The following is a 27,900-nucleotide window of genomic DNA, read 5'->3' as shown; positions in this document are numbered from 1 at the left end:
TACTTTAGATTTCTTAATTATGTCAAAAGAGTAAGTTTTCCTAAATTATGATCTTTCAGGGGAAGGCAATATTCCTCTGACATATCATCTCACCTATTATACATGTGAAGACAGTATCTGGACATGCTTACCATAACACAATTGTCAGAGATCAATGAATCACCCAATATCCAACCATCTGTTCAAATGTAGAGCAAATGTTTCAGAAATACAGTAACCAGTGGAAAAATAAGTGGGTAAAACAAGTGAAACGCTTTAACATGGTCTGTTCTTTTATCTTCTAAGTTTAGAAGTGATCCATGTGGAAAGAGGCAGGTAGGGGCAGAGGCTGCAAGTCCTAACGAATGCTACAGAAACAGAAAAGCAGAAGACAACAATGAGAGAGCCAGGAGGCTGCTGTGAGGACTTGGCACTAAGCATGAGGTTTACATGACAGAGAGGAAGCAGACTGCAGACCTGAAGGGGAAGAGTGTTCCACAAGGAGAGAATAACAACGGGTTCAAAGACTTTGACATGGAAAAGCTTATGGCATCTGAATGACACATACAAAAAGGTGTCAGAATAGCTTTGATTTTATGAATAATGCTGGAATCAAAGGAGTGAAGGTTACAGAGGCTGCTACACCATCAACACATGCTGTACATTCTCTTTAGGAGACTGGACTTTATTCTCGCACCACCAGGGGAAAAAAATCACCGGAAATTTAAGAGAGTGAAAGGCTTTGTTTTCAATTACACTTTAGAGAGATCACTCCGTGGAAAATGAGCTGTAGGGATTATAGGAGCAACATTGATAGAAGAGGATGTGCAAAACCAGTCCGATTTTGTTTACATTTTTGATAGGAATACAAGTTACTAGTGCTTTGGGGTAGTATACGATAGACTTAAGTGTCTACTGGCATGGTCTTTGTGCTGGCTTCCAATTGGCTGAATGTTCATGTTCATGTTCAACACTGTTCATGTGGAAAAGAATGGCTTAGGAAAAGAGCAAACTGGACACTTTCAGTCTAATTTCTGTTGTTAAGTTTGAATACCACAGGTCACATAATTTTAAAGAATATAGATTTATCCAATAGCAGGTCTGGTGCTCTTCAGTATCAAAGACTGAAGAGGGCCGTTAGGCTCCATCATTGCATAATAGAAAGCATCACATGATAAGACAGAACAGGACTGCTAGCACAAATATATTTCTTTATGAAAGCCATTCATGCAACTATGGGTGCCCTGAACTCACAAGCTTATTTAGCTCTATTTATTTCTCAAAGGCTCATTTGCAAGCACTATGATCCTAAGGCAATGGAGGTAAAATGTCCACACACTCATCACCATTCAAAAGATATTAACTTTCAAGTGAATTTTGGTAGGAATTTCAAACAAAAAGGGAAGGTGATTTGAGGAAATTATCAGTGTTTCTGCTTTTGTCCTGTTGTTTGTGATAACATGAATAATTATTAGTTTAATTGAAGGCATCAAGCACATTTATAAACATTTCCATGATTTCCCTTATTTAATCACCATCCCCCTTAAAGGTCATGAAATACTTCCAATTATTGTCCCAATTCAGAGATAGGGAGATCAAAGTGCCCAAGATCAATTAGCTAGCCTTAGTTCAAGGAATAATGGTTGACAAATCCAAAGATAATCTGAGACCAGAACCCTCCATACCATCAGAGAAGTCAAATAGATAACTTAAACAGAGCAGTATTCAGAGGAGAACCGTAGCAGATAATACATAGGCAAAATCTTGTGGTCACATCATGACATAAGCATCAGATAGACCCGACAAAGAAGATAAATAATGTTTAGTTGCCAACATGGGAAAACCAAGTGAACATGATAACACAGAAGGTTCCAGTGAGAAGAAGTGAACAACCATTCAAATATTAACATTGGGGACTAGGAAATTGATCATTGTCATCAGTAAATGGGATTCGGTGACTTTGCTAAGACTTTTGTCAGTATTAAAGCAAGGACAAAAATCCCATGGAAGTAAATTAGGGAGACCTTAAGACCTTAAGATGTATAAATACTTGAAGGACAACCAATTACAATGGGACTACTTCGCCAAGCAGAGGTGGAGAGCATGAGAAACACTATGTGATTAGTGGAGCAGGTCGGGGTTTAAATACACTGTGCCACTTTAGGTTTAGCTGTAAATTGACATGACCCAGTGAACAGGAAGGAATTCATTGACTAGAACACACCACAGGTCAAGTACAAACAGATTCTGTGTGTGGGAAACGTTTAGTTTCATTCACATGTATGACACAGTATAATTGGTAATGACCCTGCCGCCTTACTATAAAGAGGTAAGAGAGCATTCTCTGAAACTTTCCAAACTCTCGATGTCCTCCTAAAGCTTTCATGTAAAAGTACTTGAATGACTTGACAGTAGGTTGGTTATTTTTTCCCTCTCTGGCCATTTTGGGTAACTCAGATGCTTTGTTTCTCCATTTCATTTCAAAAATCTTTCACTCCAATTCTTTGATAGTGTTCATGTCCATTGAGCTTTGATAACTCACAATGGTTGGCATGAAATCGTACACTTTTGCAATATCTAGGTTTGTGGCCTTCTCCCTTCGGGTCACCTGTACCACTGACCCACAAAAAGCTCTTCCTGGGTTCCAGAGAAGGTTGACTTCCACTGCTTTGCCCTTCCAGGATTTAGAGATCCTTTGCATGTCAACAATCTTCCTCCAGTCTTCACTCCCCCCACCCAATAGCCATTTTCCACACACTTTCATGGGTGCAATTGATTTCTTCCAGTCCTTGACCTCCTCTCACAGCTGCCTTTCCAATCCTATTACCAAATCAACCCTGCCATCTGTGTGCTCTGTGTGCTCCCCTCTCCCTTCCGAGCTGCCAAGAGCTCCTGAGAAAATTGAATAACCACGCTGATTGACTCTGTTACAATTTTATGATTTCCCATGTCAGCTGAACCCAGAGCTGCTGGGCAGCTGGGTGACTCATTCCCACTTGGCAGGTATTCCCATTGCATACAACAGCTGCTCCTACCACACCCTCTTTAGGTACCCACCCACATCCTCACAGCCTTCACCACCCCAATACGGAAGTCCACCCCCTACTGAAAACATCGAGGCCATCAGCTGTGAACTCCACCCTGCCCTCTTCTATATCTATATTTATGAGTCTTTGATCATCTACACCTCTCTGTACGTGATGGAAAATACTTGATTATTTTAGCCATCAGATCTTTATATATTCCTTTCTGATGCTATCTATCTTCTTACCAGGTATGAATATTGATGAAACTCTTAAACATCCTGTCTTTATGAGCTACTATTTTCTCATTCTTCAATTTTGTATAACTACTGCTGGGATTGGTCTTTACAGTAGATTCATTTACCTCCAAAATTGAATTCAGGCAAGTTATTTGACAATATAGGACATGATTCACTCAAATTTAAGTTACACTATCATCTTGTATTCTACCTTTTTATGATAAGGGCATCGTGGTTTCCTTTGAGAAAATTACATTTTACCTATGACTTTAGTCAGGTAAGCCTGTCATTTAATATGTCCTTTAAACAAAAAGCAAAAAATAAGGAAATTCAGCATTCTCTGTATAAAGAGCATAGTTATTACTTAAATTAATACATTGAGATTTTAGTCATTCATGCAATGTTGTTTGAAAGAGTTTACTCCAGATTTACATGCACCCTCTTAAATGGACCAAATCTTTCTCTTTCCTGGGCATGACATTTCAAACTCTACCTTGTGAATATAACTTCATGGCTGTGATAACTAGTTTTATATGAAGATGACACAAGGTAAAGTCATCCAAAAGAAGAGAACCTCATTTGAGATAATACCTCCATAAAAGGCAGCTGTAGGCCATTATCTTTTTTTTCTCATAACACTTTTATTGATTCTTTGGTTTTACATCATGTGGTTCCTCAAATCCCTTCCCAGTCCTTCTATGTATCCCACACCTTGTGACCACCACCAAAACAAATAAAAAACAAAAATAAGATAAAAGAAAATAGAAAAACAAACAAACAAATGAAATGAACAAACAAACAAATTTACTTTGTGTTATGTATATACTCATTGAAATATAGTCAAACTCTAAGTGGCTTGTTTAGGGCATTTTCTTAATTACTAAATGGTTTTCTTAATTACTAATAGATGGAGGAGAGCCCAGCTCACTGTGGGTGGAGTCATCTCTGTGTTCTGTAAGTTAGAGAAAGGTCTGAAGGAGCTGAAGCTAATAAGAACAACAATATCAACCAACCAGATCTCCCCTCACCCCACTCCCAAAGCTCTCAGGGATTAAACCACCATCCCAAGAGTACACATAGAGGGACCCATGGCTCCAGCTGCATGTATAACAGAGGATAGCCTTGTGGAGCATCAATAGGAGGAGAGGCCCTTGGTCCCCTCAAGGCTAGATGACCCAGTGTATGGGAATGTCAAGGCCAGGAGGTTGGAGGGAGTGGGTGGGTGGGGGAGCACCCTCACTGAAGCAGGGAGAGGGGGATGGGATTGCCTGTTTCTGGAGGGGAAACCAGGAAAGGGGATAACATTTGAAATGTAAATTTAAGAACAGGAGAGAGAGAGAGAGAGAGAGAGAGAGAGAGAGAGAGAGAGAGAGAGAGGGAGGAGGAGGAGGAGGCTGAGAAAGTACCTAGGAGCAAGCCAGTAAGCAGCACTGTCCTGTGGCCTGTGTATCAGATCCTGCCTCCAGGTACCTACCTTCCCTGTTGGAGTTTCTGTTGTGACTTTCTTCAAGATGAATAGTAATATAGAAATATAAAACAAATAAAGCCTTTGCTCGCCAACTTGTTTTTGGTCGTGGGGCTTCATCACAGAAAAAGTAATCCTAAGAACATAGCTCCCAAAAATCACTTCATTTCAACCTTTTAAATTATGAATTGTATTTCCATTTCTTGAAATGTACCATTAAAATTAAATTTCATAATATTTTTATTTGACACCTAAGTGCCTAGGCAGGGTTACTGACTTTTTTATTATTGATATTTTATTATATGTTTTATTAGTGTATCAATTTTCACTGAAATGACTGCTTTCTTTCTTCTGGTCAGTTGACACTGTCCTGTCATTCATAATTTATTCATGTGGCTCTTATGTTACCCTATCATGGTTCATCAAAATTAGTTCTCACCTTCTCTGTACTTTCTTCTATTATTGGAGTCTTACAGTCTCTCTATCTTCCCCATCTCTCTCACTCATCTGTCTCTAAATGCAGATTAACCTGTAATTTCCCTTCCAAGTCATTATCTCCAATAGTTCAGATTTTACTTTCTTTAACTTTATTCAGCTTATTAAAACCTGAAACAAACTTCATTTCTACCCTTTTCTCTTTTCTTCTGCAATATCCCGTCATCTATAAACTATCACATGTCTGTCTGTCCGTGTATGTCATGATCAATAGCTAAAGTCAGAATGACTGTGCACACCATCAGAATGCATGATCACTGTCCATCTGCTCTCTGCTTCCCTCTAAAGAATCACTTTCTTCAGTGTCCTTACTATGAAGTGTCTTGCACTCTATGAAAACCATGTTCTTAAAGTGCTTATCTTATGGTGACCAGCTATATAACAGTCAGCTTCTTTCAAATGCCTATAGGATGTAACTGAACTGCTTGGAAAGATTCTTGAGTTGAGCTCACACATTCTTTCCAGCCCATATACAGTCTCATCTCACACTGCCTGTCCTGTACAAATTATGTACTTCTTGTTTAATAAATGATAAACTTCGAGATTTTGCTTAGGGGTTCTTGTTGAAATGAAATGCTTTTTCCTTTTAAATTACTTTGATGGAATTTCCTTTATTGCAAATTCAAGTCAGAAGGGTTTTTTTTTATATTATTAAAACTTTCCCCCATGTGTCATCATCTTCTTCACTACCTCTGCCTTCCCAGCATATTTTTTGTAGTAATTGCCTCAGTACAATATCTCTATTTGGAATTAAATGGAAAGAGAAAGAAAATGAAGAAAGAAAGGAAACAAAGAGAGAAAGAAAGGAAGAAAGAGAGAAAGAAAGGAAGACAGACAGACAGAAAGAAAGAAAGAAAAAAAGAAAGAAAAAAAGAAGGAAGGAAGGAAGAGAGAAGAACACGTCCAGTCTGTGCTCCCCACACTGAGAATCCTGAAAATTTCAGTAACTGGGCTGCCTTTCCTGTCTTCCTGAACAAAAGATATTATGAACTCCTAGGTTTTTGTTGTTTTGTTTTGTTTTGTTCTTTTTAAAGAAAACAGCATTTTCTCTAAAATGCAAAGCTGCCAAAATTATATCCAAGCAAGTCATGAAAACATGGGCCTGTAATCCAAACACTCACAAGGCTAAAGCAAAGGAGTCAGGGTCCTTTGGAATTTAAGTCCAATCTGAGCTACTTGGTGAATTCAAGGCTACCTTACCTAACCGAGCAAAACAAATAAAGCAAACAAAGAAAATAATATCTGTATTATTTGCTGCAGAAATTCTTAATCTGAGAAGGAAAAACTTAGCCATAGCAAATCAAAACAACCCTGAGAATCCACCTCACACCAGTCAAAAACTCAGGTAATATCAGACGCTGGCAAGAAATAGGAACACTCCTCCATTGTTGGTGGGATTGCAAGCTTGTACAACCACTCTGGAAATCAGTCTGGCAGAAAACTGTACATAGTATGACATGTGGACCCAGCTATATCACTCCTGGGCATACATGCAAAAGATGCTCCAACATATAACAAGGACAAATGTTCCACTATGTTCATATTAGCCTTATTTGTAATAGCCAGAAGCTGGAAATAACCCAGATGTCCTTCAACAGATGAATGGATAGAGAAAATGGATAGAGAAAATGTGGTACATTTACAAAATGGAGTACTACTCAGCTATTAAAAACAGTGACTACATGAAATTCTTATGCAAATGGACGTTACTAGAAAATATTATCCTGAGTGAGGTACCCAGTCACAAAAGAACACATGTGGTATGCACTCACTTATAAGTGGAAATTAGCCCCAAAGCTTGGAATACCCAAGAAACAATTCCCAGTCCATATGAAGCTCAATTAGAAGGAAGACCAAAACGTGGATGCTTCAGTCCTTCTTATAACTGAGAACGAAATACTCATGGGAGAAAATACAGGGACAAAGAGTGGAGCAGGGACTGAAGGAAAGGTCATAAAGAGACTGCCCTACCTGGGGATCCATCCCATGTGCAGCCACCAAACCCAGTCACTATTGCTTATGCCAAGAAGCATTGCTGACAGGAGCCTGTTGTGGATGTCTCCTGAGAGGCTGTGCCAGAGCCTTACTTAGACAGATGAGGATGCTTGCAGATAACCATCAGACTGGGTATGAGGACCCCAGTGGAGGAGTTAGAAGAAGGACTGAAGGAGCTGAAGAGGTTTGCAACCTCATAGGAAGAACAACGATACCAACCAACCAGACCCTCCAGATCTCCCGGGAACTAATCCACCAGCCAAACAGTACACATAGAGGGACCCACAGCTCCAGTTGCATATGTAGCAGAGAATGACATTGTCTGCCATCAACAGGAGAAGTCCTTGATCCTGTGAAGTCTCCTTTCCCCAGTGTAGGGGAGTGCCAGAGCATTGAGGTGGGAGTGGGTAGGAGTGGGAGCCTCCTCAGAGAAGCAGAGGGAGTTGAGAGAGGACATGGGAGAGTGGGAAAAGGGGTCAAGACCCACAAGTTGAAAGCCACTGATCTAGTGGCTGATATAGTGGAGATGGGATACTGTAGATGTGTTGGATTTCTAGTCTATGACTTCAGCATAGCCCCCTGGGCATGGCTTCTTTCAGATTACACTTTAATGTCATAGAGTCTCTTTGGCTCTTCTACATTAGATCGTGGAGATTTTTACAATAAAATCATGCTTTCTATGTGCCCCAAATGCCACATAAATTTACTGTGCTACTACAAGTAAAACTTAACTCTGCTAAAACAGTGTCCTGTCTCTGTATGTGTAAACCCTAAGTACATGTGGTTTGTTGTTTTGTGGCTGCCAACTGTAGATACCCTTTAGAAATGAGATAAATCTCCAGAGAACTGACTGCATTGTTGCCTATAGATGGCTCCAGTTTGGATCCATTACTTCTTATCCAACATAAACTGTGGCCACTAAAACTGAGATTCTAAAAGGAAATACGTTTCAGCTAAGCATTCAAAGAAAATCTTTCAGGTGACGCTTGTCTCCTCCATCCCTATTTCTGTCTGTGTTATGCCATAAACATTGTTTTTTCAACAATCTAATGCTTCTACCCTTTTTTATTTTTTGGTTAGAGGGCACATTTCCCCTCTTCGATTTCTTCCCAAATCAACTTCAGACTCTATAACATGGAATGTAATGTCTTAACTCTTTCTGTCTGGTTCTTAGTTCCCTTTATGCTATCTAGCCTTGATACCTCTTTGAAGTTCTACTACCTCTCTGACTCTTCATATTTTGTATTTATTACATGTAGGTAACATTTATTTATTTTCTCCCCCCTGAATATCTACAAAGAGGAGATTCTGAATATCACAGAATGTGGGAAAACAGAACCCATGAATGTGTTATCTACCACTTAATGCTTCCTTTTAATGGGTAGTGCACAAAACTTAATATACTCCATCAATTCAGTATATGTTTATTAGATGGTTAACCATATACACTCTGTTGAATGTCCCAGAAAACATGAAAATATGTCATTCATAGGATCAAATTAATTCAGCCACTGTTTCTTAGGCCTGTCCTACAATCAAAGCAGTGAACTAAAACTGACAGTGAAGAAACAGTATTAGTCATACTTATGCTTACACTCATGAAATATGTTAATGAAATAAAATATGTATATAGTTGCATGCAAAAGTACACCATGATTAAAACTTAGAGTTCTAAGTACCATAATACTACACACAAAGTTTTGCTTGCAATTAGCGATTAATGATTTATTAATCTGGAATACGATTAATGAAAGAAGGATCACAGATGATGGTATGTATACTTTTGTCTAGTTGAAAAGAAAAAGAATTACAGAGTTAGGTTGAAGTATGGCTCAGAATGAGCTGGCATGGGGCCTGTGAAATGGCTCAGTGGGTCAAGGAACTTGCTACATCATCCTGATTGATGACTTGAGCTCAATCTCCTGAATCCTTGTAAAATTGGAAGGCATAACTGAAACTACATATTTGTCCTTTAGTCTGCACACATATATCATTCATGCGCACATTGTAACACCCATCATACACACACACACACACACACACACACATACACACACACCCATGCGCGCACACACACACTTAAATAAATTTTTGAACTTTCTTTTAAGTAGAATTACCTGTCAGCAAAAATCTGACCCTTGGAAAATAACCATAACAACTAGAATACAGATGAAGAGAAATATGAAAGTACAGATGTGAGAGGGAGATTACAGCCGGAGCAACAGGAGTCCAGACTCAGATATTTGTTTTTTATTAGAAGTGAACCAGTCTTAAGTGTCTCTGAAATGAGTCATTTAATCCTGCAAAGATTTGCAGGATATAAACATGGCAGAATTGATGAGCTTTTTTAAATACCTAAATTTATGAAAATAAGTGTCCACAACATTAAAATTAATTTAATTAAGCTCTCCCTGCCTAACTCCAATACATTTAATTTCATCTTTCTCATTACTTACATACAATGCTAGTAAGTACATAAAAAGCTTATGCTATTTTGAACATACATATTCATATAATCATGCTAGTTGCATGGTGACTGGAAAAATGTCTCCACAGTTATTAGAGTAGATTAACTGAGAATGAAGACACATAAAGATGACTGCTTGGGGATAAGTACAACCGTGCACATGAAACGCAGTTAACCTCAGAATTCAACTGCAACAGACATTTGAGAAACAAGTTAACAGAAAAATGCAATGTTTGATTTGAAGATATTACAAATCGCCTATTCCTGAACCTCACAATTAAGCAAACCTAAATGATAAGAAGTATAAAGTGGTTGAAACTAATATTCTGTTTTAAAAGGTCACTCTGTGACCGGGCGTGCTTGCACACGCCTGCAGTCTTAGACTGGAAGGGACAGACAGACATGGCCACCTTGCCAACGTAGTGAGACACCTTTTTAAAATGTAACAATAATGGGGGTTGGGACATCTGCTTGGAGACTGGGTCAGGGGAGAGGAAAGGGATAAGGAACTGTGAGGGGGATAACAACTGGACTATAAAAAAAAAGCCAAACAAACAAAAAAAAGAAAAAACAAAAAACCCCATAATTTTAAAAATTTAACAACAAATAAATGTCTTACAACCTAAAAGTTTTGATATACATCCCAACCAAAAAATAAAGAAAGAAAAAAGGGAAAAGTGGAGATGAGGACCCAAATATACCTAATTCTACTCCTGCATCCTATTAGAAAATAAGTAACAAAAACTATGAAATTGTTGCACATTTTCTTGGTATTTGTTTTAATGAATAGTTTCTAAACTCAGAAATCCTTGTGGAGGCAGCGCACAGTAATGCATTGATCATCATTTTTATTATGTTCTCATTTACACAAATTACCATGTTTTATAAACACATTTGTATGCTCCCAACAATTCTAAAACACCCCTTTGAAGCGATGCAAAAACAGCGAGCTCATTTATTAAGGTTATAAAGTCTAAGCCAACAAATGGTTCTAAAATCAGCTTTCAGTCCCTGTAAACATTAAAGGAAATCTGTTGTCAGACACACCATGTCCTGCTTTTCTTTCTGCTGCTGTGAGAAACTCCATGAACAAGAGCAACTCAGGGAAGGGAAGGGATTATTTGCCTCACATTTGAATGCCACAGCTCATCGGTCCAGTTAGGGTTTTTCCTTAACACTCTAGTTACTATGTACTATTGGAATCTCAGTCTAGGTTATGATTATGGTAAGACCTTAGTTAAACATACACCCAGTCATGGTTACTCAGGTCTATAATTCTGAACTCTGGGGCCTGAGGATTTCTGTGGTTCAATGCCAGCATGAGCAGAAAATAGACTGTCTCAAAAACAAAAGATAGATGGATAGTTCAGTCTACGGATAGGTAGGTAGGTAGGTAGGTAGGTAGGTAGGTAGGTAGGTAGGTAGGTAGATCTATAAACAGATATGAAGACAGATAGATGGATGGACAGATAGATGTGCTAACATGTAAGTATGTACATACATGTATGATTAAGTAGATAGATAGACAGATATGCATACAGATAGATGGATGAACAGATAGATATGCTAACATGTAAGTATGCACATGCATGTGTGATTTAATTGTTTTCATATAACACTTACATGTACATAATAAATGACTGACAACATTACAATACACGCAGACTTCTTCAGAAACATGAATTATTAGACATAGCTGAATGGTGCCTTGTGTCATTTGGCTGAGCCTCTCTTCAATAACAGCTTTCATTTAGTTTATTAATACAGGTCAGTCAATTTGGGCATATCATATATGAACATATATAAGATGTAATGAGCCACATTTTTATAATTCAATTGGCATGTCATTATCATCATGTAAACCCAAGAAGAACTGAATAATTTTGCCAAAGTTGCTCAAAGATTGGTCCATAATTAATAGACTAAACTCCTCATTGTTCAATTTATAAAGTGTCCTTTTAGGTTGTTTGTTTGTTGTTGTTAGACTGGATTTCCTATAGCACACACAGGCCTAGAGCTTGTTGAGGTCTGGGACAACCCCGAACTCCTATTATCCCATTTCAAACCTCTGGAGCATCCTGAATTCCTAGACTGTGTGCTACCACTCTGGTTTAGCAAGGGCTACGGAAGAAAACTCTAACCAGATACGCTGACAACAAAGCTACATTTCATGAACTAATTATGACTTGAATTTATAGCTGTGCTTGATGACTTATATCTGCAACTGTAACACTGACCACACAGAGGCAAGAGAATTGTGATGAGTTTCAAGACAGCCTGGGTCACTTAGTGAGCTCCAGGACAGGGCTATAGAGTGAAACCCTGTCTCACAGAAACACACACACATTCATATCCACATTTTTTAAAAAACCACATATATTTGTATGAATGTATAATGTGAAACTCATTCAAAGTGGGGAGAGAGGGAGTCTTCATCAGTTTCTATGGCTCTGTGAACCATAATATTTTTTAAGAACTGACAAGTGAAGTCTAACTGTGAAAACGGAAATTGAACCTTTGTCCCATGAGGCATGGTCTTAGTGACAAACGTTAAATAATGATCTGAGAAATATCACAAGCATTTATCAATAAATTGGATATATTTGTGTATGTTCTGTACATGTACATTTCTTTGTGTTTGTCCCAGTCCAGGTGTTTCCTGAACAAACTTCTGATCACCAATCTAGTGGACTTACATTCTAGAAAATAAAAATTTTGGTCGACTGTATGTTATTAGTTAATGGCCCATAATATTTCTATAAGTATTATGGCCTTTGATAATTCCTACTAAAGAAAAATTGGGTTATGTGAGAATATAGGTCAAACAAGTAAAGGAGATAAGTGAAAAATGAAAACATTAAGTAACTTCTTCCTGATACAATTTTACTAACAATAAATATAACCTCCTATACACCAATAGTTCCCTATAAAATGAATTTCATTAATATGTGTGTAAAATTCACCTAAGGAAATATTTCATTCCTTTGCATGATTTCAGTCACAAGCAGTGCTAGCCCTTCCCTAAGATTTGTCTTGTTTCAGAGCTCCACAGGAAAACGACCATGGCCCTTGTGTGCTGTGAAAAGCCAGAGCTAATCTTCTGGTAGATGACTGTTAGACTTGCTAGGTACATCCATTGCGTGTAATGGAGACAAATGCACACCATCTGAACACAGCATCATGAGGGAGTGAAGAGGGATGAGAAACCCTTTTATGTCACACAAATGGTAAATTATTTCTAAGTCATATTCTTCCTTCAAGCCCGTCCAAAGGCAGACTCTGTTAGACTTTCTATAATGCTACCCTTTGTAAATCATGTCAATGGCTCTCAATAGAATCTTGGGAATCACATTATACATTCAAATCTATGATTATCTTCATACCTGACTTACATGTTTGCTCTGAAGACAGTGAGAGCTGTATCTTTTTATCTAAAAGCATCCTTCAGGCATTGGTTTCTGGTCACATAGAATTTAGAATGTGGTTCATTTGACTACTGCACACAGTACGTTCAAGCATTTTTTTCTTCTTTAAAAATCTCAATTCTGGATTCACAAATAAAGTGGTGTGCATTCTATTTTAAAAAGTATTATTTTTAATTCTTATGACATCTGACATATCCATCAACAATTACGTTAATTTTTTTTTGTTCATTGTCTTCTTGAGAGTAGTACCCCTTGAGAGTACAATGGCTTAGGTCACGACATGAAACATCATGCTAATTAAGCTGCTAATTAAATGGTAGAAAAATATATTGCACAAAATAGATTGCTGTAGCACTGTGTTTTAACGTTCATGTCATTTCAACGAGGTACCCACTAATTTCGAATCCTCTAATCATGCTCTTTAATCCAAATGCTAATCTCAGATGGCAACAGCCCATGATTACAGAGCCTGCAAGCAAGATATAGACTGCATTTTATCTTTACATTAAAGTTGGGCTGATGGATGACAAAACAGACCCTGTGTTGGTAACCACATTGTTATTCATTTAAATGCTGTTGAACATTATGTAAAACTAATTGTAACTTCTACAAATGATTGTAGCAACTTCTCAAGGTAAAAAAGCAAGATATTTCTGTGAGTTTTAAGCAAAAGAAATGTATTAAGAGACCCCTCTGATTCCTTTGTTTTATTTTCTTGTCCTTAATATTTTCACTGCTACAAACTGCCTACATTTGTTTCAGGAACATGACTATCACAATCAACTTTCAACTTTCAACTCCAAATAGCATAAATTGCATTTAATAAATAGAAAATTATTTAAGTCAACAGAAAGTTTGTAACTCCAAATAGAGGCTGCTTGAAATGTTTTATCAGGGGCATCCAGTTTCTGATGTTTCCAGAATACACATTCTGAATGTCTGTGTCTTTCATGGGCTAGTTCCACAGGGAGAAAAAGCCCAGGCTGACCCCTCCTTAACAGCTAGGCACACAGTAAAGAAGAAAGATTAGAGACCTGGATCCCACTTAGATCCCACAAAGACCGACTTTTCACTAACACAATTGGGCAGCAGCAATTAGAAACTAGGCTGTACTGCACTTGTAAAAGTGCTTGGGTCTCCAAATGAGAAATGTCCATTTTACCCTTTACATCTGAGGACAGAGGTAGGAAATGACTCCTTTTTAATCACAATAATGTGAATTCCCCATCAAAAACCTACAGAAAAAAAAGCGTAAGTTCTGCTCTTATGGTCCTGTTAACATCCATGAAACACATGGGGTCCAGCTCTGTCACTCATACAGCAAAAAATTTCTGAAACTTGCAGTCTAATGAAAATTCCAAGTTGGCTTTTCTTCTCAAATCCTCACATCTAAACTGGGATATGAAGTTAAAATAGAATCGCCTCGTGTTTTGACAAGTGATATGGTGTGCTTCAAGACTACTACAGCACCATATCTGCGGCCATCATTTTCAGGTATAGCTACTCATCTTCTTACGTAATTAAATAGGAGTTTGAAATAGGTGAAAAGGAAGCTTGTGGTATGTGTTTAATCCTCTCCAGTGCTCCAACAGTCACACAGTTTAAGATGAAAGGTACTGATTGGAGGATATGAAACTTTATCCAATTCAACCATACACACATATATTTTGTTTCTATTTTGTGCATACAAACCATACCATCTTGTGAACACTACACACTAGACACTTAACAATTTTCAAAATAAAACCATCTTCATAAAAGAAAGACTCCTTGGACACTTGCAGAAATAACCTATTTACCCCATTACTCCAGAAGTTTTCATTATCTTTCAAAATTAAGTTCTAATTTTAGGTCAATGATAACAGGAGAAACATCTACACCCTTTTGCTTGCTAGTGATCGTCTTCAAACATTCCCTTTGAAAAGCTTCATTGTTGGCTTTGAAAGACTTATTCATTGCTTTCCCAGTTCACTCTCATTTCTATTTGCTTGAGAAAAGCATAGCTCACAGAGGGGTCAGCAAACCAGAAACTGATGGATTTCCTTAGAGAGTCCATATCTGTTTTATTCTGCTTAGTTTCTGTAGGAGTTTTTCATCTCACTCTTTGACGATGGTATCAGCTCTACCTTGGCTCCTGAACGTCTGGCTCACCTACTTCAGTACATTTTGACGTCAATTATAAAAACACCATCGGGAAAATTAATGATTGGAAACATTGAATTAGCTCATAGTATCTTATCCACATGCTGCCTGCATTAATCTCCTTAATTGGTTATTGGTTACTTCTGAGGTAAGCGCTGTTTTTAACTTTATAAATGTTACCTATGAGTAAATGAAAGAAGAAAGGTATGTTTATGCAGATAGTCAGTTTGTAAGTAATGTTTCAAACCCATGCAGTCCGGATTCAGAGCATTGCCCTCTGAGCCACCTTGTGTGTGGCCATGTAAGAAACCTGTACACTGAGTCTCCAGTGCAGCATGAACTCCACTTCCTTAAGAAACACAATTGTCATTTTCTTCAATCCTCCTCGATTTGGGAAGCAAAAGCTGCATTTACATTTTTTCAGTGTAAAACTGCATATTTATAGTAACATATGTTTAGCCCACAAAGCAAGTAAATTGGAAAAGAATTTTCCTTCTTTCCTGTCTACAGTATTTAAAGCAGATCATTTATATCAAAGTCTATCTTTAACCAATGTTTCTGGATGCTAGAACTTTAAAATGCTGTTTAAATCCAAGTCAGACAGGGTGACTCCATTTCATGCTGATAGATCTGTGATCTAAGGAACAAAAAGTTCATTTCTGTACATCTCCCCATTTCCAAACACAACTCAACAACCTCATATCCTTGTTTTATAGCAATTTTGATCCTCAAAGTCTTGCAGCCCAGGGTGTGACCAGTGGAATCAGTGTAAATACTCTCACCCAGCTCTATTTGCTGATAGGTTTGTAGTGTAGCTCCACGTAGGAGTTGATATTCTGTCTTATATTTCCAGCTGTATGGGTAGAATGACAACAGCGGGTCTTCATTATGAGGTTGGAAATAATAAGCTAAGTAAGTAGTGAATTGGCAGGATGGAGTTGACTTTTAGTAATTTCTGCTTAGAAGGTGATCTGAAAAATCCTGAAATCCGTTTTGTTTTGAAATAATTTTATTTATCAAAACACAGTAGTAAAATAACCAGTTTTTTTTTCAAAAAAGAATGAATACTACAATGGAAAGTTATCATTACAATCCTTAATGTTTTCTAATTTTACTGCTTTCTTTAGTGACATTTTCATTCGTGTAAAATATCTGATAATGCATTCTTCGTGCAACTTCTGAGCTGATTCTCATTCACCGCTGTTCCCGCACTTAACACAGCCATCTTCCATGAGCACATAGAGGCATAAGGAAAAGCCATAAACTTCTTAGAAAGTCATATAAGAGAAGCTTAGGAGGTGGGTGCAGCCATGATGGCTGCAAACCTCCCATCTCAACTGCTACTCTTGTAAAATCAATTACCTTGAATTTCATCATCCAGATCAATTGGACAGATAGCTGGAAATGAAAATAAGTGAAAGAGTAGGTTCACGTAACTAATTCTCTGAAAGGGAAGAAGAAAGGAAGGCAGGAATGAAGGACGGCAGGAAGGCAGGCAGGCATGCAGAAAGGAAGGAAACAAGGAAGGAAGGAAGAGGGAGGAAACTATCAGCTATGCCAACTGTATGATTGTGAAAACGGCACTACTTTACAATCAGTGTGCTGCAGTAGGAATGTACACATGCCATACACGCTGGATCTGTACATACAGAAATTTGCTTTCCTTCCCTTCCCGACTGTTTCTTGGAACTTCCACAGTTGGAGTAGTAGCAAGAATGTAAAATGAAAGCACTGTGTGTGTGTGTATGTGTGTGTGTGTGTGTGTCTGTTTGTGTGTGTGTGTGTGTGAAGTGCTTCGCAACTAAACATTAATCTTGAAATTTTAACAGTCACAAGACTGCTCTGTCTCTTGCTTCCTCTAAGCAAAGAATTACCATTAGATGAAAGAACCCACAGCAATAAACATCAGGGGCTAGTGTCTGCCACCCCTCTGAACTCAGCGACCCTGATCCAAGTCTAGAAATGCCTTTGAAGTCATGGAGACCTTTATGTGCAGATCAATTCTTGGGGCAGGGGGGGCGTGGAGGGATAAAGAGCAAGAAAAACTGGTTCTCTCCCGCTAATATTTTGCCAGGACATGCATTCAACTCTAGGCAGGACAAAATGGTTTTCTCTGAATGATTTTTGTACTTGTGTGCTGCTTGCTTCAATTAACTTAGAGGGAAACTATTGATCCCAGAACATAATTATGTATACCATGGCATGTTTCCTTCTGCTTCAATCAAGAGCACAGTAGCAGCCACTGTGCATTTTGTTACCTTAGTCTTGAAGTGTGAGTTGTGCTTTGCAACAATTAAAGTGGAATACGTCATACGGTTCCCTTAATACTGAAAGTCCTTAGGTATTAAGAGTGAGATCAGCAGGAAGAATTGGTTTGTAGAGCTGGTAATCTGTCAAATTTCAGAATTTAAAACTTAAAAATAATTTCACCAAACTAACCAAAGCTCATTAGACCTTGCATATCAAAGCATAGTTTCTCGGATTTGGTAACAATTGACAAGCTATGGTGGAAGGTGACAGTCTCATTGAACCCCACTTCTAAACAAAAACCTTAGGCAACTAGTGACTTGTAGGAGAGGGACAACTGGACTTAAATAATTATCTAAAACTAAGTGGTCAGCTCAGAAACTGCATACACACAAATAACAAAAACAGGCTGCAATTATATATTTTGCACCTATATTTATATGTAACAATGATAATCAAATAAAAAGAGGCTAGTAATATGAAAGGGAGACAACAGGAGTGGGGGAACCTGGGAAGGATGTTGAGGAGGAGACAGGATATATTTCTAAGGGATGAGGACAAGGGGAAAATAATGTAATTATACTTTAAATGAAAACATATTTTTATAAAATATTTACTCTTCAGTGTCTAAGCTCCTTATTCTCCAATAAATACCAGTAAGAAGAACATGTGGTATGTATCAATGTGCTTAACAGGACGATTGATTTAGGAAACATAGGCGTATTATAAAGTAGTGTTCTTTTTATTGTACTTGTCACAAAAAAATATTTAATATGATAGAATCATACAGTTTGTCTTATAATTTATTATAATAGCATAAAGACAGCAATCCCTGCAACAGTATAGATAGAGGATCAGGTGCAATTGATTGTCACACAGAAAGTAGAGGGAAAAATTCAACTATAAAATTAATCAATAAGATAAGGAGGAATGAATAAAAACATCAAAGAGGAGTAGTTTCAAAATTTTTATGGCACACGATGACTACAAAAAATTCGTTCATCTGTTTCAAATATATATTACCTGATTTATGCTAACATAAGATTATTTGTTACATATTTTATGTTGAACAAAGGCAAAGACTAAATGTGCATAACCTAGTGACAGAATAAAAAGCTGTAATTACAAAAACAAATATTTCTGTAGTCCCTTCTATATTGGCATCCATGATTCATTCATGTCCTGTCACTGAAGAAAACAGTCTGAAGGAGTATAATATACATTTTCAACTGTCTGCACACTAATTTCACATGAGTGACACTCATTATTATCAGACATCAGTACCATCTTAATATAAATGGCTCAATCACATCAAATATCATATTTAATTGGAGAAATTCTGCACTAGACATCCTATTTTAGAATCACTTGCTTTCTGAATAACGATTGTTAGTAACAGAAGAAATGGCTTAAGACAGTTGACATAACCTCTTTACATTCTAGGTAACAGACCAAAGTGCAAACGCTAATGGTTAAATTTTATCTCCTTCCACACACACCATTGTACACACCTACATTCACACTCATATAAAAAACCCAACTGCAGATTTTACAGTGTCTTCCCTTGAGAATAATGCAAAGAGCTTCTTGCATGCAGCTCATCCTTGTTTGAGACATATATATATATATATATATATATATATATATATATATATATATATATATATATATATATATATCCTTCTCTACACACGTGGATGAATAGGACCATAAATTTAAAAGTCCAGTTTCCTATCGACATAATGGCCATGCATTCCTTGAACACTTGTGTGGCTAATCCTAAATGACGAAAAAGCTTTGTAAATACATTGTGATCTAATTTCTGTTTCTACAGCATCATAAATAATGTTCAGTCAGTACCAGAATGACTTACATTGCATTTCCTCTCAAGTCCTAAGTTCCTCACTTGCCCTGATTGTCAGTCCTTTAAAGCCTTATTAAATACCATTAAGTGGTCTAATTTTCGGGATTAGGTCCTGAGGTATACACTTCTACTTCTTTGTTGATCTAGCGCCGGCCCTGATGATTTCTATATAATGCATCCGGTGAGTTCAAGCACGGGGAGTGAAAGGATGTTTATAGTCAGCTCCATCTTAGTAAGCACAAACGAGAGTGATGTATATAGCTTCTCTTTACTGGAGTTCATTCAGTTGAGAAGTCAAGAAAGGATTTCCTGTTCTCCTTTTCACGCTCCTGAATTTGATGATGTGAGTCTCCCCGCCCCCCGCCCCCAGTAATCAGTAAGATTTCAAACCCTCTCACATCCCTCTTAAAGTCCAGATTAAAAACGTCATCCTTCTCATTCCATTGCAAAGTACAGTTTGATTCCTTTTTTGCAGAATTTTTGTGTGTGTGTGCGTGTGTGTGTGTGTGTGTGTGTGTGTGTGTGTGTGTGTGTTCTTCAAAACTGGGGCTTCACTTTAATGAGCTAGTGATCTCGCCCCCTGGGAATCAATTTCTTTCTACGCAAGACAAATCCGGGTCTATTAGGATCCAACATATTGAGTTGGAACTTGGCATGTATTTCACTTACGAGCACATACATTGATTTTACACGATTCCTCAATGTGGCCAGGTGGGTTCGTGGTCTGCACTGTATCCACCTATAAAAAATACAAAAATATATGTCTGCTTTACAGGGATGTGAGTAGGGTTTTGCCAGCCTAGTTGCAAAGCTTGGACTGCATATCTCAGCTAAGGGTATTTTTTTTCTTCTTAAAGATGTATTTGTGGTGGCCGCGACCTTCTCCAGAAGTCACAGAGACATAGCAGTTCTCACTACAATTAACAACCCTGGGGCACCTAAATCAATACAGCTGGCTAATCCCAAGGATGCTATCTCTGACAAGAAATGTTTGGTTGATACAAGAATTGTTGTGTTAATTTTGTTTCAGGGTTCAAGCTTTTCAAGGCTATGAAATGTCAAGGGGAGGGAAATGGAGAACGCAGAGGCCACATTCTATAATCAGAATAGAGTGATATGGTAATTATGCTGCAGATGCTTTTAAACTTACACATCCCGGAAGTGTCAGAGATGTGAGCTAGATCTAAATGTTCGCACCCTCCAAGTAGCTTTTGCTCTAAATGAAATTATGATATAGCTCACTCTCTCTTCATAGAAGCCCAGCAATTTCCATGTGCTGCCCAAATGGACTGATCTCTGCTAAACCTGGATTGCTCTGTTCTTCAATGTCATGACTGCTGTCCGGTTATGTCCCATGTCTTTGTATCTAGTTTCCACAAAGAGAAGTGATGATACTAGGCCTTCAAAAATATTTTGGTGCTAATGTAAGCTTTAAATGGTGTTAAGTATTTTTCTGAACTTGAGATCAATCAATAGGTCACTTTTTTTCTTTCTATGCCAGAAAATATGCAAAGCGTTCTTTTCAATTTGATGCCACAAATGATGATAGTAACATCTTTAGTAAGCTTGAAAATCGCTGAAAGGATAATGTCATTTCAGGAGCATAAACATGGTGAATAAAATTCAAGACTCAACATGCTTAAGAATGGGGACAAGGAGAGAAAAATCTTCCATTTAACTTCCAAGGTCACAACATACATACATGCAAATATAAACTTAGGAAAGAAGTAGATGCTGTTTTCCCCTGACTGCCTATCAACTTAGTTACAAAAGCCAATCATATAGAAAAAGACTGATTCGTTTGCAAATTAATTACATTTGAGAGAAAGGTTAATTTTGAGAAATGCTCTTGAAGTGAGATATCCATATTATCAATATAATTTTGAAATGTTTTAATGTCACAAATGGTTATTAAATATGTTTAAAGAAATGTTTTTCTCTAAAGAAAGTTAATAAATTAGAAGATGCTTTGATCAATTACAAAATCAAATTACAGGTATATAATCTAAATCATAAATATTTTAAATTTTTAATTTTTTTAATTTTAAAATGATATACCTTTTCTAATTTCACAGGATTATCAGTACACATTTAATTCAAGCATTCTTACTCAAGATTTTTGAAAGATTTCATTCTATGTTCTATTTGCAAACCAACTAGTAGCCACTGCATAATCATGAAGCCTGCAAACATTCCATCTGCCTGTTCTGTGTCCTTTGGCCTTCCTGGATATGACATGTTTTTATAGTGCTTGCGACACATTTAACAGTTTCATACTTATTCATTTAATGCTTCTGCCATATGCAAGGCTACAGTGTCCTCCCTGAGGGTAAACTTCATACTCACTCTACCTATTCTTTCCTGGCATCTGAAGATGATCGCTTGTTAATACATTGTGTTAACAATGAATGCATGTTTGGGAAATGAAAAATAAGTAAATCAAATTATCCATCGTTCCATGATATCATAAGTACAGTTTTGAAATTTTAAAATTATGTGGACATCCTTTCCTTACATGATTTGTCATATGGCTTTTGGTCTTATAACACAGCTCTTCTTCCGAATTAGAGCAAATGCCATATTCTTTATTAGCACATCATTATCTCCAGTTGTTCTATTTCTTAAGTTTAGCCCAAAAATATAAGATTATCATTACGTTTCTCTTTATCTTTCTCATGTAAGAATGACTGAGTTTTCTTTAAAGGTGATCATCTATGCAGTTTTCTGCAAAGCTTCTTAATAAATCAAAGGATAAGTGAAACATTTAAAAAATAAAAATCACAAGAGTCCAAATGTTTAGTGTTTTATTTTTTTCAAATCTGACTTATAATTTCAACCTATCATCATAACCAGAAATATAGCACATTTAAATATGCACTATCCTATCATGCAAGATAATGGACTCCCCTTATTAAAATGTTACTCAGAACTATGTGACAATTTAACTAATTGTAGAGAGGTGTTTGTGGCTGTGGCTTTGATGCATGAAAAAATACAACTATACACTTGTATCACCTTGTCACTAGAGTCAAACTAGATGGATTTTTTCTTCACCATTAAATATTAATGTTTAGAAACATTAATTGCATATTTCAAATCATCATTGAGCATTTTGGAAGCACAGATCTGAAAATTCTGTTGGAGATAGTTGGTATAGAAATTAATGTTACCCAGATGTGTTTGATTTGGTTGGAAACAACTAATTAACATCACCCTGGATGAAATTTTCAGATCATGACTGCTAAGGAGATAGGCTCCAGTAAACCAGACCTGACCAACTCTTTAGCCAGAGCCAATTCAGGTAAATTGAATTTCAACCTCCCCTTTCAACCTCACTCCCCAATTTATTTTTATCACTCAGGCAATAAGTTATACCAACACACACACACACACACACACACACACACACACACACACACACACACACACACACAAGTTGAAACCAAGTCATCCTGGACCCCTTCCTATGAAGTTATCACCACATTTCAATCATCTTTCCTTTCTAGCTAAAAGGCCAATTAATCTATGAATATGGCTTACAAAAGTTATTAGAAATCAGTTGCCTTGTAAAAATGACTCTTACAAATGCTAGGAGAGGGAAATTGAACTGCTCAGAAAATAGAAAAAGTAGTCATATCCAGGTACAAGAAAAGACAGAAGTCTCCCACATAGGAATAGATGGACTTTTAAACCTATGATTCTTAAAAAAAAAACAAAACAAAACAAAACCACAGAAAATAAAATAGATATTCTTAGAAAGAATATGTATGTATTTTTCTACTTATTTTCATTAGGTATGCTTCAATTCTAATCATGCACCTATGTAATTGGAGAAGATTAAGTGCACGTGTCTGTTGAATGTGTTTGCATATAATTGGCAATATGCAAAATAACTCTATGAATATGCATTATTTTTTCCTTGAGTGATGTTCAAATCGAGGAAATAGTGAAAGGTGTCTCATAAAAAGCAAAGTGTACTCCATAACACAGAGAAGAAACTCATACTAATTTTTACAATCTAGAAGCTGAAGTTGCTATTAATATTTGAGAGCATGACTGCCCAATGAGGAAGTGATTTTAATTTATAATAAAGAAGAACTACAACCCCTTAACAGTACTGGAAGCTTATTCAGTTTTTTGAATAGCAAAACTCATTTTAAATGGAAAATAAGAAGTATGGTAAGCATAGGATTTAGATAGTTGAAGAACAATGAAAAGGATAATCTTCCATACTAATTTGATCTTTCCTTGTGATGTATATAAATAATTTACAGAAACAGTAAACTGCAATTCATATTAATGTGAAGCTGCCACAGATAGCATCCAGGGCCCCAATGCAAGGCACATTAACAGTCGAGCAAACCAAGGAAGCAGATGGCCCCTCACCTTCCTTCCTCAAGCAGGTCATCTATTACCACTTGAAAACTTGTGTAGCTGAAATACGTGTATAACTGGAGGAAAAGAATATCCTTATCTCTGAAAACACAGGGCCACAGATGAACCTGCACAAAGAGGCCGTGCTATCTCCCTACCAGTGCATAACTGTTGGTTCATGCTTCCTGTCCCAACACACTTCTCACTGATGCTCCACTTCTCCTGAAATATGACCAAAAATGTCTTCCTGTTTCTTTGATTTATTTCCTTATGAAAGATCCTGCGTCATATAATGTTTATATCGAATACATCTCTATATGCACTTGCCTATATATGAAGAAATATTTTTTCTTCACAAAAGTGTTTATTAAAATATTATATGTTGCTTTTAACTTAACCTTACAAAGACCTTATAAAGCAGTAATCTGAACTCTGCACTCTCCACATTGAGGAAGTAGAACCCAGAGTGAAGAATCTTCTTTTATAAAATTACATATGAATAAGTGATAAACATAGGGACCCAAATTAAGGGTGGGGGTTCCTAATTAAATCCATTTTTCACTTCACTGTTGGCATGTAAATTGCTACTTAATTCTCGCTTTCAAATAGACAAACATGCTACAATCACAACTGCTTCATTTTGGGTTTAAAAAATAAGCAAAATTATACATTTCCTAAGTCACTATAAATGAGCATGGTATTCTGTGTTCTTGAAGTTTATGTAGGTATCATACTCAATCATAATTAAATTATTTGCATGTGTGAGTTGTGTACTCACATATATTCACAGTCGCATTTATCCATATTATTTAAATACTACTAAGGAACAGAAGCCTTTTACCTATTAACCATCAAATCAGCCAGGAAAGAAAATGCCACAGTAATGAGTACCCCTTTCTCACCTTAAATGGTCTGCTCTTACTTCAGAGTGTGAATGACTTGGAGCCTAATAAAAGAATTCCTTGGGCTGGGTAGCCAGGCAATCAATCTTGATTGACTTGGTGTCCTATTAGAATCATAGAATCTTAGTGTCAGCAACAGAGCCTAAGGTTTTAAAGTCCAGTTTAGTAAGTGACATAGAAAGACTGGAAATCAGTCGGGGGGTTCCTCAGAAAATTGGACATAGTACGACCTCAGGACCCAGCTATACCCTTCCTGGGCATACACCCAAAAGATGCTCCAACATACAACAAGGACACATGTTCCAATGTGTTCATAGCAGCCTTATAATAGCCAGAAGCTGGAAAGAACCCAGATGTGCTTCAACAGAGGAATCAATACAGAAAATGTGGTACATTTACACAATGGAGTACTACTAAAAACAATGACTACATGAAATTCTTAGGCAAATGGATTGAACTAGGAAATGTCATCTTGAGTGAGGTAACCCAATCACAAAAGAACACACATGATATGCACTCACTGATAAAGCTTGGAATAACCAAGATACAATTCACAGACCACATGAAGCTCAAGAAGAGGGAAGATCAAAGTGTGGATGCTTCAGTCCTTCTTAGAAAGGGGAACAAAACTATTCACAGGAGAAAATATGGAGACAGTATGTGGAGCAGAGACTGAAGAAAAGGCCATCCAGAGACTGCCCCACCTGGGGATCCATCCCATATACAGTCACCAAACCTAGACAAGATTGCGTATGCCAAGAAGTGCATGTTGACAGGAGCCTGATATAACTGTCTCCTGAAAGGCTCTGCCAGAGTCTGACAAATACAGAGGCAGATGCTTGCAGCCAATCATTAAACTGAGAACAGAGTCCCCAAATGGAAGAGTTAGAGAAAGGACAGAAAGGGCTAAAGCGGTTTACAACCCTATAAAGAAGAACAACAATATCAACCAATGAACCCCCCCCCAAGAGCTCCCAGGACTAAATTGCCATCCCAAGAGTACATAGGGATGGACACATGGCTCCAGCCGCTTATGTAGCAGAGGATGGCCTTGTCAGGCATCAATGGGAGGAGCGGCCCTTGGTCCTGTCAATGCTTAATGCTTCAGTGTAGGGGAATGTCAAGCTGGGACAGAGCACCCTCATAGAAGCAGGGATTCTGGAGGTGATCCCTGGAAATAGGATTAAATTTGAAATGTAAATAAAACATATCCAATAAAAGAAAAAAATGTAAGAAAGAAAGAAGAAAGGAAGGAAGGAAGGAAGGAAGGAAGAAAAAAAGAAAAAGAAAGAAAGAAAGGAAGGAAGAAGAAAGAAGAAAGGAAGGAAAGGAAGGAAGGAAGGAAGAAAAAAGAAAAGGAAAGAAAGAAAGGAAGAAGAAAGGAAGGAAGGAAGGAAAAAGAAAGAAAGAAAGAAAGAAAGAAAGAAAGAAAGAAAGAAAGAAAGAAAGAAAGAAAAAAAGAAAGAAAGAAAGAAAGAAATGCTCAGCAACCTAAGAGACCAGCATGATACTAAGGGACATTTTCCTTCTTTTTCTTTCTTTTAACGAAACCCACAAAAACCTGAGTACAAATGATTTAGCAACTGAGGAGAAAACCAAGGAGGTAAGATTCTGAGAGAGCCAAAGAATCAGAGGAAGACTGGTGAGGGTGGCAGGAAGGAGTTTATTGGTTGACTTAGAATGTGGCTAGGCTATGGGCCCAAGGACCAGGAAAGAACTGCACTGGAGAAAGGCGACTTAAAGATAAGAGATGTGATCAGAGCAGTGAGAAATGTCTGTGTACACTGGCAATTTCCTCTTAAGGGTGTCTTGATCAATTCCTATTTTGCTTTCCTTAGCTCAAATATTCCTACATATAACAGCATGCAGTGTGAGAGAAGAAACAAAACCAATCCTGCTATACATTGTATGTAGACAACATATCAATAACTCTAGATATAAATTATGAAATTAAACTATTCATTAAAAAAAAGCTAAGGTGCAGCTGCAGTTTTCTTTTTCTGTTTTAACATACATATTAAGGGATTTCTTCCACGTTTAGTTCCTTTTCCTTAGATTTTAAATTTTAAATAACTATTTCAAATAGAATTTTTTGTGAATCCAGGAGTGATAGATATTAATCCCAATGCTTCTATCTGTGCACTATATAACTGAAAAGTATAGAAGGGATCATAGCTCTACAGTTTTATCCACCCAGGACCAAAGTTGAATAATGTTTGTGTTCTTAAAGCTCACAATAAAAAGATAAAATGATACAAGCTTAAACTATCACTGCTATTCTCTTCAGACCATGCTATTGACTCTGCTTGGACATGACAGCAGCACTAGCCACTCGTGTACTAAACACAGCAATAACCTACCCACAAAGAAGGGGAGGAGGTGCTCATGAGAAGATGGCAAGAGGAAGCTGTGCTGTCCTCAAATGCCACTGAAGCTGCATGTGTCTGGAAAACGGTGAGCCATGTGGCGAGCCCTGAACCACCACCCGTCTAACAACCACCAACAGCAAGCAGAGTAAACAGGAAAGGACACAACCGTAGCTCAAAAACACGTTCTCAGAAGACAGAGAAATCTAAGCAGCCAGCCTTGAGCTTACAGGAAAGTAGGCTCAAAATGTGAAATTTGGCACACTGCTTATGTGGTCTGTTTAGTGGGTAAAAACTGAATATGATTCCATTTTAATGTGATTTGTGGCTTACCAGACTCAAAAAAAATCTATACTTTATTACCATTGGAAGTGGACTTTATGCTAATAACTCCAGTAGGCTTATCTATTAGGCTAAAAACAAAATGTAAAATAAGGGTATAATATAGCAAAACAGCATTCTTTGAGATAAAAATATGTCTGTGTTGGATGATTGCTTAGGATCTTTATTTTAAAGAGTTTAAACATCATAAGAAATTAATACAAATTACTTTTAAGCCAAGCTTTAATATAGCTTCATTCCAGACTTTTGTGAAGGGCATGGCTCTAATCAATATTGCATCGAATTTTTAATATGTTTAATATTATATGAAAAGGACTGCAAATCTTAGATTTTAAAATAGGTCACATTGCTTAAAGCACTTAATCACAAAGCAATATGTTTCTCAACAGAAGAAAAAAGGGGGGATTATGTGCTTTCCTTTTTTTCTCCTTTGTCTTTATAAGTGTAGTGTGATGTATTAGTTTAATTAAAGTCTTCCAAATTATCATAAGGATTTTATGGGTTGCAAATAATTGGCTTTTTCTTCCCTGCTCACTTTTTGTTAATGGAAGCAGAACATTTTTTTTTTATGATAC

At 37.2% G+C, this 27,900-nt stretch overlaps 1 protein-coding gene across 8 annotated transcripts in view; it reads right to left on the bottom strand.

Moving 5' to 3' along the window:
- Pcdh7 (protocadherin 7) overlaps positions 1-27,900 on the bottom strand; it is a 413,437-nt gene that overhangs the window by 327,832 nt on the left and 57,705 nt on the right. The window contains exon 2 of one of the 8 annotated variants that reach the window (XM_032916558.1): positions 19,833-20,080. The exons of the other annotated variants lie outside the window; for them this stretch is intronic. Within the exon in view, the coding sequence (XP_032772449.1) occupies positions 20,003-20,080 (78 nt within the window). The 3' untranslated portion in view covers positions 19,833-20,002. Of the gene's footprint in view, positions 1-19,832; positions 20,081-27,900 lie in introns of those variants that run through there. 8 annotated transcript variants of the gene reach the window in all.

The sequence above is a fragment of the Rattus rattus genome, chromosome 11 (genome assembly GCF_011064425.1).
Source record: "Rattus rattus isolate New Zealand chromosome 11, Rrattus_CSIRO_v1, whole genome shotgun sequence".
NCBI lineage: Eukaryota > Metazoa > Chordata > Mammalia > Rodentia > Muridae > Rattus > Rattus rattus.
Note: the sequence above shows the minus strand (reverse complement) of the source record. Positions and strands in the feature narration are given on the sequence as shown.